This window comes from Musa acuminata, chromosome BXJ2-1, assembly GCF_036884655.1.
Source record: "Musa acuminata AAA Group cultivar baxijiao chromosome BXJ2-1, Cavendish_Baxijiao_AAA, whole genome shotgun sequence".
In the NCBI taxonomy this organism is placed as follows: domain Eukaryota; kingdom Viridiplantae; phylum Streptophyta; class Magnoliopsida; order Zingiberales; family Musaceae; genus Musa; species Musa acuminata.
Window position 1 is genome coordinate 18,482,203 of NC_088338.1, and position 13,078 is coordinate 18,495,280.

The 13,078-nt window shown below is 39.3% G+C and overlaps 1 protein-coding gene across 1 annotated transcript; it reads left to right on the forward strand.

The window, feature by feature from the left end:
* Positions 1 to 248: 248 nt before the first annotated feature.
* Positions 249 to 821, forward strand: LOC103999545 (cytochrome P450 CYP71D312-like). The gene has a single exon (XM_009421328.3). It carries the CDS (start codon positions 249 to 251, stop codon positions 819 to 821), a length of 573 nt encoding a protein of 190 aa, XP_009419603.2.
* Positions 822 to 13,078: the final 12,257 nt, after the last annotated feature.

Below are 13,078 nucleotides of genomic sequence, written 5' to 3' on the forward strand. Positions count from 1 at the left end.
TATGCTTCAAGAGTTTCATATTCCTAACTTATCTCATCATTAAGTTAGGAACATGATGGTATCCACACAATTAATTTTCATAACAATTATGTCCTTTAGCCAAATAACTTTACTTTAATTAGATCACTTTAATTTTGGCTAATCAAAATAATGGCTTAACACATTTAATTATACATGTGTGACCCTTAAAATTCCAACACATGTTCCTCGGAGGGACCCAGGCCTCATCTACATTGATCGAATGGGCCATGTCAGAGCTGATGAGGAACCCCAAGATAATGAAGAAAGCACAGAAGGAGGTGATGGAAAAGCTGAAGGGAAAGAACAGGATACAAGAGACCGACGTCGTGGAGCTGAACTACCTCAAGTCGATCGTTAAGGAGACAGTAAGGCTTCACCCACCTACCACGTTGATACCAAGAATGTGTAGGAAGACGTGTGAGGTGCTCGGCTACGAGATAGAAGCCGACACTCTAGTCTTGGTCAATGCATGGGCGATCAACAGAGATCCACAGTACTGGGAAGAGGCCGAGAGCTTCAGGCCGGAGAGGTTTGAAAGCAAATCCATTGATTTCAGAGGAGGTAACTTCGAGTACTTACCGTTCGGTGCTGGAAGAAGGATATGCCCTGGAATGGAGTTTGGGCTCGCCACCGTACACCTATCCTTGGCGCAGCTCCTCCTCTACTTCGACTGGAAGCTGCCCGATGGCAGGAAACCAGAGGAGTTGGACATGAGCGAGACCTACGGACTCACTGTAACAAGGAAAACTGAGCTGAAGCTGTTTGCAACTCCTTGTATTCTCATCCCTTCTACTGTTTAAGGCTTACAGTGTGTTTAATGGGTGTTGCCTGTGAACCAAACGGGACATGTATCCCACTACCGTATCTTCAAAATTATGTATATATATGTGTGTGCTTATGTCCGGATATATGAAACTTATTACAGGTTTTCTGAAGAATACTTTTTCTCTGTAAGTAACCTTTTGTTTTCTCTCGCTACTAGATCATAGGCAATAAGACCTAATAAATGAAAATAAAAGCTTTTTCTATAAAAGGAAAGGAAAAAAAAACTTTACTTTACTTAATCTGTCGCATTAGTATGAATCACAATATCAAGATTATAAGACCAATCATCAAATTGGGCACAAGAAGAAAAATTGATATGGACAAAATGTTATAATTTTCTTTGCAAAATTTTATAATCAGTGAGATCATATTGTTTGAGAGGATGTCTATCATAAGCCTAGAGTTGGTTTCGAACACTTTCAGAGTACCTATATGTCATGCGATGATTTTTTGAAGCAGACATGTGGGAGAGAATGAAGGAGATCAACTGTTCTCTTCTCTAGTAGTGGTCCACACGACAAGGGCTACGAAGATGCTTATCAAATTACTGCATAATCCTTCTCGTAACACGCACTACACAATAAAAAAGGGGCTACCCCTTCTTACTGTCAACATGCCCCAAGAGAATCTAATTCTTTAGACCTATCTATTGTTAATTATCATGTACCTATAATTCTTCATCTATCTAATATCCTAGAGACTGTATACCAGACATAGTGCTGTCACACCCATATGGTTTCTACTCGATTCTCGCTCTAATCGGATTCTCCCGGAGAACTATTTCTCTATCAATTCAAATAACCCTAGCTAGAGATTTATTTAAGTAATAATATATAGGATATTCCTCTTATAACATCGAGAGTGGATGATCCTCTATCGATACTCAATAGCCTTCATAAAGTTGACTGCCACTCTCGATGACTAGTTATGCTAGATCTAAAACTTTCAAACCTATAAGTTTAATATCAAATAGCATAGTACTCATATAAGACATCCTTTGTATCTTAAGTCTAAGGACCAAGTACACTACTAAGAAGATAGAATCACTGTCTGACAATGAGGTATCATCAACCATCCAGCATTTTGTGAGTGGATCAATTAATAAACTCATTCTCTAATGAGCACCTACACTGTATCCCTAGTGTCCCCACACGAGTAGCTATGAGACCAACCGCCTCCATTATATGGATGGGTATACATCACACCAGTCTGTCCGACTATCTCGATATCCCTCTCCAGTAACCTATGACCATAATTATTTAGGGTCTGTGTTTAAAGGTGAACCGGTCTCATTATCATGATTTCATTACGATCTGATTCTCATTGCATAAATCCATGAACATCACAATATATTTATGCATCAATCAATATAAAGCGATAAAATACCATAATAATAATAAGTAAAGAGAGTGCATGTCATGTCACACATGTCATCACTCACGTGATTGGCTTGCTAGGCACCTATGACTATCAATTTCTCACTTGACCAAAAGTCAATCACCTACATGTCGAATCCCCATCAGACCCCTATGATGCTCAAGGATAATCTGAGATAACTGCTTTGTTAGTGGATCTGTGATGTTATCTTTGGATGGAACTCTTTCTATTTTCACATTTCCTCAAGTGATTATCTCTCTAATAAGGTGGAACCTCCTCAAAACGTACTCTGACTAATGATGAGACTTGGGTTCCTTTGCATGAGTAATTACTCCGTTGTTATCATAATATAAGTGAATCGACTGCTTATTGTCTAGCACGACTCCTAGATCTATGATGAACTTCTTTATCAAGACTCCCTCCTTTGTTGCCTCTACCGCAACAATGTACTCTACCTCTATGGTCGAGTTAGTAGTAGTATTTTGCTTGTAAATCTTTTAGCATACTGCTCCTCCATTCAGGATGAACATATACCCATAATTAGACTTGCTTTCATCGACATCGGACTGGAAGCTCGAGTTCGTGTAGCCCTCAACCCTAAGGCTATTTCCTTTATATATTGATAAAAGATCCTTAGTCCTTCTTAAGTACTTAAGGATTCATTTTACTACTTTTAATGTTCTAAGCTTGGATCCGCTTGATATTTGCTTGTGACACTAAGAGTATGCACTATATCAGACCTGATACATAGTATAACATATATGATAGACCTTATCGTTAAGGCATAGGGTATCATATCTATGTCTACTCTTTCTTTAAGAGTCTTTGAGATATTCCTAGAAAGCGATATCCTATGTCTTATCGGTATGAGACCTCTTTTGAAATTTTCATTGTCAAACCTTTTGACAATGGTGTCTATATACCTGAACAGGGATAAGCCAAGTATTCTCTTAGATCTATCTCTATAAATCTGAATCCCCAATATGTAGGATGCTTCCCCTAAATCCTTCTTGGAGAAATGTCTAGATAGCTAAGCCTTTACTATGAAGAGCATTCCTATATCATTCCCAATTATTAGGATGTCATCTACATATAACACCAAGAAGGTGATAGCGCTCCCACTTACCTTCCTATGTACATAAGGCTCATCTTTATTCTTAATGAAGTCATATGATTTGATCGCCTTATCAAATCTTTTCTTCCAACTTCGGGAAGCTTGCTTCAGTCCATAGATAGACTTAAGCAACTTGTACACCTCATCTGAACTATCCTTAGATACGAATCCCTCGGGCTGTATCATATACACCTCATCATCATGGTTGCTACTGAGGAATACAATTTTCACATCCATTTATCAGATTTCATAATCATAATGTGCTGCAATAGCTAATAGAATTTGGATAGATTTGAGCATGACAATGAGTAAAAAGGTTTCGTTATAATCAACACATTGTCTTTGACAATACTCCTTAGCCACTAGTCTTACTTTATAGGTCTTTATAGTTTCATCTACTCTGACATTCTTCTTAAAGATCTACTTACAACTAATGTGTACAATACCCTCTAGTGCATCAACTAGGTTTCAAATCTTGTTGGAGTACATAGAATCCATCTTAGAAATTATGGTCTCTTGCAACTTCCCAAAGTCTATACTCATCTATTCGTAGGTTTGAGGATAAATATCCTCAATATCCTCTTCTCTATTATGTCTCACATATCTCTCAGGAGGATGAGATATTCTGTCTGATTTACATAAAGTTGGATGTGTACTAGGTACCTAAATAGACTCAAGTTGTGGAGTGCTATTTGAGCTAGATTCTCTAACCTTGCTCAACTCTATCATGCTCCTACTATCTCCACTAAAAATGTGTTCCTTCTCAAGGAACACTACTCTCTTAGCTACAAAGACTTTTTAATCCTTTTGGTGATAAAAATAATTCTCAAAAGTTTCTTTGGTGTATCACACAAACTTGTACCACTCTATCTTGGATTCCAAATTGTTATGGTTGTGTCTCTTAATGTGGGTAGGGTAGCCCCAAATCTTAATAACCTTAAGATCGTGCTTCTTCCTTTTTTATATCTCATATAGAGTATATACTACTTAGTTAGAATTATGTTTAAAAGGTAAGTTACGGTCTCTATGGCATATCCCTAGAATGAAATGGATAGGTCAATGAAACTCATCGTGGATTGCACCATGTCTAACAGTGTATGATTTCTCCTTTTGAATATACCATTGAGCTGAGATGTATAAGAAGGTATCCATTGGGATATAATCTAATGATCCTTGAGGAACTGTGTGAATTATATACTCAAGTACTCACCTTCTCGATTTGATCGAAGAGTCTTGATATTTTTTTCAATCTGGTTCTTTACTTCATTCTTATACTCCCTGAATTTCTCCAAAGCATCGGACTTTTATTTTATTAAATATACATGTCCATACCTTGAGAAATCATCAATAAAAATAATGAAGTAGGAGTAAACACTTATGTCATAAGTTAACATGGGACTACATACATCACTATGTATGAGTTCCAATAACTCAGTTGCTCTCTCTCTAGTTCTATTAAATGAAGAGTTGATCAATTTTCCATGAAGGCAAGGCTCACAAGTTGCATATGACTCATAATCAAATGGATATAGGTATTCATCCTTTAGAAACTTTTGAATCCTTCTCTCATGGATATGACCTAGCCTACAATGTCATAGGTATGTATTGTATACCTCATGTTGTTTCCTCTTAGACTCACTTACATTCATAATATATGGAGTAGTGTCTAACATAAAAAAAACTATTATGCAATGTTCTTTTCATTAGAATCTTATCATCTAATAATATTGAACAATCATTGTTCTCAAAAACTAATTTATATCTACTAACTATCAAACATGAAATGAAAATAATATTTTTGATAATAGAAGGAATAAAATAGCATGCATCCAATGTAATAATAGCTCCACCAAGTAAATATAGGGTGACCTTGCCAATAGCTACTGTAGCAACTTTTGCTCCACTGCCCATCTTGATGTTCATATTGCCTCTCGCAAATCTCCTAAGTCTTGCTAGGACTTGCAACAAATTATGGATGTGATAAGCACTACCAGTATCCAATATCCATGTGTTATCATAAGATTATGACAAATGGAGACTAATCATGAATGTACTTGAAGCTTCTCTAAGCTTCTATTTTGTATTTTCTATAACGTACTCCTTGTAGTTCCTTTTCCAATGCCCATCTTATTGAATCTCAGATTTTGATGATAAAACCAATTGATAGAGTTAATGATCTAATTTGTGTTTTAAGTGATATAGGACTAGCTTCGATCATGAAGAGATAATTAAAGCAGAAAGAATTAATGTTGGGTCAGAGTAAAACATGTTAGAAGATTGGATGTCGAGCCGGAGGATTAGTCGACATATCGGCAGAAGGCTTCATACCATAAGTTCGGGCATCGGGCTTAGAAGAGCGGACATTACGCTAAAGAGATCGGAGTTACAGAGATCAACATGCCGATTGGGCAAAAGGTCGTAAAGAGGACGATGCGCCGAAGGATTAGATGAAGCGCCGATGAACTAATTACATGCCGGATAACATATGATTAATACTTTGTAATATTTGTCTAGATCGAAGTAGTTTTAGTTGTAATTGGGTTGGTTTAGAATGTAATTAAGTCAACTCAATTATGGGCCAATTGGGACCGAATTGGAGCTATTTTGGGCCAAGAGAAAAGCTCATTCAATGATCCAAAAGTTGGGTCAAGCGGTGGCAGCGCTAGTCTAAGTGGTGGCACCACTAGAGGCTCAATTACCAAGATACAATCTCCGAGATTATGTCAGGTGATAGTATCGCTAGACTGAGCGGTGGTACCGCCTAGACACAATATCTCAAACTGTGTCAGGAGGTGGTACCACTGGTGTCAGTGCTGCAGGCGGTAGTTGCTAGTCATATGTGTCCGGTAAGCTAATCACGTGAGTGATGGCACGTGTGACTTAACACAAAATCTTTTTACTTATTATATTTTGACATTTATCATTTTATATTGACTATTGCATATATATTTATATATATTATGATGTCATTGGATCTGTGCAATAGAAATCGGATCGTGATGAGATCATGATAATAAGACCGATTCATCTTTAAACACGGATCCTAAATAATCCCGGTCATAGGTTACTCGAGAGGGATATCGAGATAATCGGACAGACTAGTGTATTGTATACCTGTCCATATGATGGATGTAGTTGGTCTCATAGCTGCTCGTGTGGGGACACTAGGGATACAGTACAGGTGCTTATTGGAGAATGAGTTTATTGATTGATCCACTTACAGAATGCTGGATAGTTGATGATGCCTTATTGTCACACAGCGATTCTATAGTCCTAGTAGTGTATCTAGTCCTTAGACTTGAGACCCCAAAGATGTCCTATATGAGTACTACATTCTTTGATATTGGACTTATAAGTTTGGATGTTCCAGATCTAGTACAGCCGGTCATTGGGAGTAGTTGTTATCCTTACGAGGGCTATTGAGTGTCGATAGAGGATCATCTACTCTCGGTGTCATGAGAGGAATATCCCATGTATTCTTGCTCAGACAAATCCCTGGCCAGGGTCATTCGGATGGAGAGAGAAAGAGTTCTTCGGGAGAATCCGATTAGAGTGAGACTCGAGTAGAAACCATATGAGTTTGACAACACCATGCCCAGTATACAGTCTCTAGGATATTAGATAGATGAGGGAGTATAGGTACATGATAACTGAGGATAGATAGATCCAATGGATTGGATTCCCCTGTATCATTTGGGGACTGCAGCGTAGTGGCCTAGTACGTTCGCAGTCGATGAGTCGAGTGAATTATTATGGAGATAATAATTTACTAAGACAGAAGGAGTTCTGACAGGTATGACTCATGGCCAGCTCGATATTGGGCCTAGAGGGTCACACACATATGGTAGGCACTATGATGAGTAGAGGTACGGATATGAGATATCCATTGGAACCCCTATGTTATTGGATATCCAATAAGCACATGAATTATTGGATCCTATGGATGGGATCCAATAAGAGCCCATGAGAGATTATTGGATAGAGATCTACTAATCTAAGAGGCTTAGGTAGTTGGATGCATATCCAATACCCAACAGGGGAGGATCCATTAGGGTTTGACAGGAGACCTCTATAAATAGGAGGGATTCAATGGTTTATAGGCTAGAGCTTTTGCTTACCTCTCCTATTCTCCTCCCTCTCTCCACCTCAGAGCAAGCCTGGAGTTTTGAGGAACGTCATTACAGCCCTGTTGTGTGGATCACCGCTAGAGAGAAGATCGCTTGACCTCCTTCACCCTCTCCTAGAGATCTATAGGGAAATAGGGATATACGATCTCCCTAGATAACATAATTTGTTCGATACGTAGTTTTAAGTTTCACGGATATTTGCACACCAATCTTTGCACGACGACGAACATCTCTTTGAGAATAGGGGATTTTGTTTTCTGTTCTTCCGCTGTGCATGTGATGTCGCCCCCAATGATTTCCCAATAGTGGTATCAAAGCTAGGTTGTTCGTGCGATAGATTGGTTTCGAACTATATGTATTGTGTTTTGAAGAAACTTTTGACATCAAAATTGTTGACGCAAAAGCGAGGAAGGGCAACAACAGTTACTGCCCTCGATCTGCATGCATGCAGCCACTTGCAGCGACGGTCGCAGTTAGGCAGCACAGCGTCGGCGCACATGTAAGCACTGTGCCTACAGCAGCCGGTCGGCTGCTTGCTTGCAGTAGGCTTACGGCCGACAGCCCGCGGGCAGAGGTGCTGCAGCTCAATGGCGCCTGCAGTTGCTTCTCTCGTGGGGTGAGACGTCGTAGGGCAGCGGCGCCTACGGCCGCTGCTCATGCGGGCAGAACCGCCCGCCGAGGCACCCACCTGCAAGGGCAGCGTCGCCAGTGGGCGTGCCGTGCCGCTTGCAAGCGAGGGCAGCACCCTCGCACTCCGCTGCACAGCCTGCCGTCGGTAGGGTGGTGGCGACAGTGGCGGTTGTAGCAGGGGAAAGGGAGAAAGGGGCTTAGGGTTTTCTGGGCAAAAGATAGTTTTGCCCCTCGAAATTTGAGAAATTCCAGTTCTGTCCTTTTGTCTAAATTATGAAAATACCCTCTTAGAATTTAGAAAATTCTCTACATGTCCCTTATTTCAAAAATATCAATTAATTAAAAAGTTTAATTTATTATTATTTTTATTATTATCTAGTAGTCATACATGATGATTTATACATGTGATGTATGATGTGTGGACGGATGATCATTTACCGTGTGATGTGTGTACTTGTGATTATTATTATTGGGGCCTGCGAGCCTCCATTATATTTTTTGTTTATCGGGCCTGTGTGCCTATGATTAAGTTGTAATTATACGAGGAGGCGCAGCGGGAGCGTGGAAGCGATAGTGGGACCCACGAGACGGACGATCGCGATGCATGAAAATGCGTTGAGATGTCGACGAAACCAACGAGAATCAGATGGACGATCAAAAGGCATTGAGATGCACCATTGCACACATAGATCTTGATGTGAGTGATTAGGCCTACTGGTTCGGGCCTAATCACATTAGGTAGTGGTCCATGATCATCTAGTGTGATTGCTTATACACATACTATATATATATATATATATATATATATTTGCATGCGATGTAGATATATATTAAATATGTATATATATGACATGTCATATTAGGAGACCAAATCATAGAAACCCCTCTCTCGATAATATTAAATCGGTAAACGTGAAGCAATTAGATTGACCCATGTGGCCTTCTATCATTATAGGTAGAGATCGATTCCCAATGTAGGTTAAGTTAGTCGAGTCCCTTAAGGCTCACATATATCACGATTCGCTATCTCGCCTATGACATAGAGATGTCACCGACAACCTGAGTGTTGGGCTGGCAGCCCACAAATTTAGCCCATAGTGAGCTTGGGCAGCCTACAGCTCACCCCCTCTTAACCTAACCCTAATTAATATTAGGGGGGTGTGGTGGCTGCGTTTTGGAGGCAGAAAAAGGCACAAATAGGGCAGTAACATGGGAGAAGAAAATAGCCACGAGATTCCAAAGAAAAGGAAGAAAACAAGGTAGAAAAGGAAGAGAAAGAAAGGGAAGAAGACAAGGACAACGCAGAGAGGCTGTTCTCAATCATCTAGTAGTGTTCTCATCTCAGTTGTTCTCTTGTGATTGTTGCTAGGGTTTAGGGCAAGAGATTGAGATTTGTATATTCATTATTCTCATAGTGGATCATCTCTAGTTTGCACCGTGATTTTTACCCTTCATATTGAAGGGGTTTTCCACGTATATCTTGGTGTTCTATTTGATTGTGGTTCCATTTAATTCCGCTACGTATTATGGTCTTCTAGTATTTGTTCATATACAAAGGTTATTCCCGTTTATATCCCCATCAATTGGTATCAGAGCAAGGGGTTTTGGTGATTTAAATTTTGTATTTGAACATGGAGGCCAGCAATGTTTCTCGCATGATTGGTTTAAATGGAAACAATTGGATGATATGGAAACCAAGAATGGAAGATCTCTTATATTGCAAAGATTTGTATGGACCTTTGTAGGGGGATAGTGCAAAACCCATAACTATGACAGATGATGAGTGGAAGAGGTTAGATCGAAAAATAATTAGATTTATTCGACAGTGGCTTGATGATAGTGTCTTTCACTATGTTTCTACTGAAATTTCTGCATATTCTCTTTGGAAAAAGTTGGAAAGTCTCTATGAAAGAAAAACAACTGGCAACAAAGCTTTTTTGATCAGAAAACTTGTGAACCTAAAATATAGAGAAGGTGCTTCTATTGCTGAACATTTGAATGAAATACAAAATATTACTAACCAGTTATCCTCTATGAAAATATCTCTTGATGATGAGTTGCAGGCATTGTTACTTCTCAGTTCATTACCAGAAAGTTGGGAGACACTAGTGGTTTCTCTCAGTAATTCTGCGCTAGATGGTGTTGTCACTATGAGTCAAGTAACAAGCAGTTTGTTGAATGAGGAGTTGAGAAGAAAGAGTTCGGCAACATCTCAGAATGATTCACAGGCACTTATCTCAGAGAACAGAGGAAGGTCAAAGTCTAGAAGCAGTTCACGCATGGGTAGAAGCAAGTCAAGATCAAGAAAAGATATTGTTTACTATAATTGTGGTGAGAAAGGACATTACAAGAACCAATATAAGCAACCTAAGAAGAGCAAGAAAAAGGGAAAAGAAGTGGAGTCTATAGAGTCAAAAGATAATATCACAACTACAATGCAGGGTGGTGATAATTTGATTTTGTCTCCTTCTGATGATATTTTTTCTTGTGTGTGTCAGGATTTTGAGTGGGTGATTGACATAGGTGCTTCTTATCATGCTACACCACGGAGGGAGTTTTTTGCTACATACAGGTCTGGAAATTTTGGTGTTGTCAAGATGGGCAACTATGGCATAACAGACATTATAGGCATGAGTGATATCCATTTAAAGACCAACCTAGGCTGCAAGTTGGTGCTTAAGGATGTGAGGCATGTGGTTGACTTGAGGCTGAATTTTATTTCAGTTGGAAGGCTAGATGATGAAGACTATGATAGCAGATTTCACAAAGGGCAATGGAAGCTCAGTAAGGGTTCTCTTGTTATATAGCTAATGGAAAGAAATGTCATACTTTGTATAGGTTGCAGGCTAAAACTTATGGTGAGCAGTTAAATGCTATAGAAAAAGACTTCAGCATGGAGTTGTGGCATAGGTGATTGGGACACATGAGCGAGAAGGGGTTGCAAGCTCTTTCCAAGAGAGAGGTATTACCAGACCTCAGATGTATACATCTGAACCCTTGTATTGATTGTTTGGCAGGTAAATAACATAGAGTTTCATTTGCTAGTCCTACTTTATCTAGAAAAATGCATGTCTTAGACCATATTTATACAGATGTATGTAGTCCTTTGAGGACAAAAACTCCTGGTGGATCTGTTGATGTTCTTGGTATAAGTGGTGCACTTTATTTTATCACTTTTATAGATGATTTTTCCAGAAAAGTTTGGGCCTATGCTTTGAAGACTAAAGATCAGGTGATTAATGTCTTCAAAGAGTTTTATGCCAGGGTTGAAAGGGAGATCAGATAATGGTGGTGAGTATACAGGATTGTTTAATGACTATTGCAGGTCACATGAGATCCAACATGAGATGATAGTTCCTGGTACACCTCAGCATAATGCAATTGTAGAGAGGATGAACCACACCATCATGGAAAAGATCAGATGTATGCTTTCACAGACCAAGCTACCAAAAAGATTTTGGGATGAGGCTTTGAGGACTGCAGTTGATGTGATCAACTTATCACCATGTACAACCCTAGATGGTGATTTTGCAGAGCATGTATGGTCAGGGAAAGATATTTCGTACAAGCATTTGAGAGTGTTTTGTTGTAATGCATTTGCACATGTTCCAGATAATGAGAGGTCCAAGCTGGATGGTAAGACTAAAGAATGTATTTTTCTTTGTTACTCACATGATCATTTTGGTTACAGGCTTTGGGATCCAGAAAAGCAGAAGGTGTTTAGAAGCAGAGATGTAGTCTTCTTTGAGGATCAAACTTTTGAAGATTTGAAGAAAAAGGCACTAGCCAATACTTCTGCAGAAGGATTAGCAGATTATGACCCAGTTATTCCTCCAGTATATCAGGGTGATGGGGGAGATGTGCAGGAAGATGGTGTAGAGCCTGGCATTGATCTACTTGCAGGACATGTTGAGCAAGAAGAAGTTGGAGAGCAACTTCTCGCAGAATCTCAGTTGAGAAGATCTTCTAGACAACGTCAACCTTCCAGAAGATACTCTACATATGAGTATGTGATGCTTACTAATGCAGGTGAACCAGAGAGTTACCAGGAAGCAGTTAAAAGTGAGCAGAAAGAGAAGTGGTTAGTTGCTATGCAGGAAGAGATGGATGCTCTTCAGAAGAACTGCACTTATGATTTGGTGCTACTACCAAATGGAATGAAGGCCTTGAAGAACAAGTGGGTTTTCAGGTTGAAGACTCAAGAATATTGTTCTCAACCAAAGTACAAAGCTAGATTGGTTGTGAAAGGCTTTGGTCAAAAGAAAGGTATTGATTTTGAAGAGATTTTTTCTCCTATTGTTAAAATGTCTTCTATTCGTGTTGCTCTTGGTATTGCTGCTAGCCAGGACTTGGAGGTTGAGCAGTTAGATGTGAAGACAGCTTTCCTTCATGGGGATTTGGAGGAGGAAATTTATATGGAGCAACCGGAAGGCTTCAAAGTTAAAGGTAAAGAGAACTTTGTCTGCAAATTGAAGAAGAGCTTGTATGGGCTAAAGCAAGCTCCAAGACAGTGGTACAGAAAGTTTGATTCATTTATGATAGAAAATGGATACAAAAGAACGGTTTCAGATCATTGTGTGTACATCAAATGGTTTGGTGAGGATTTTATTATTCTCTTACTTTATGTTGATGACATGCTTATTCTTGGAAAAGATATGTCTAAAATTGACAGATTGAAGAAGGAACTAAGTGAGTCTTTTGCAATGAAAGACATGGGGCCAGCAAAGCAAATACTAGGTATGCAGATTTTTCGTGACAGGAAAAATAAGAAGATTTGGTTGTCACGGGAGAAATACATTGAGAAGATATTGGAAAGATTCAGTATGAGCAATGCAAAGCCAGTTGGTTCTCCTCTTGCAGGTCACTTCAAGTTATGCTCAGAACAGAGTCCGTCAAGTGATGAGGAGAAGGAGAAAATGCAAAAGGTTCCTTATGCTTCAGCAATTGGAAGTTTAATGTATGCTATGGTATGTACGAGGCCAGA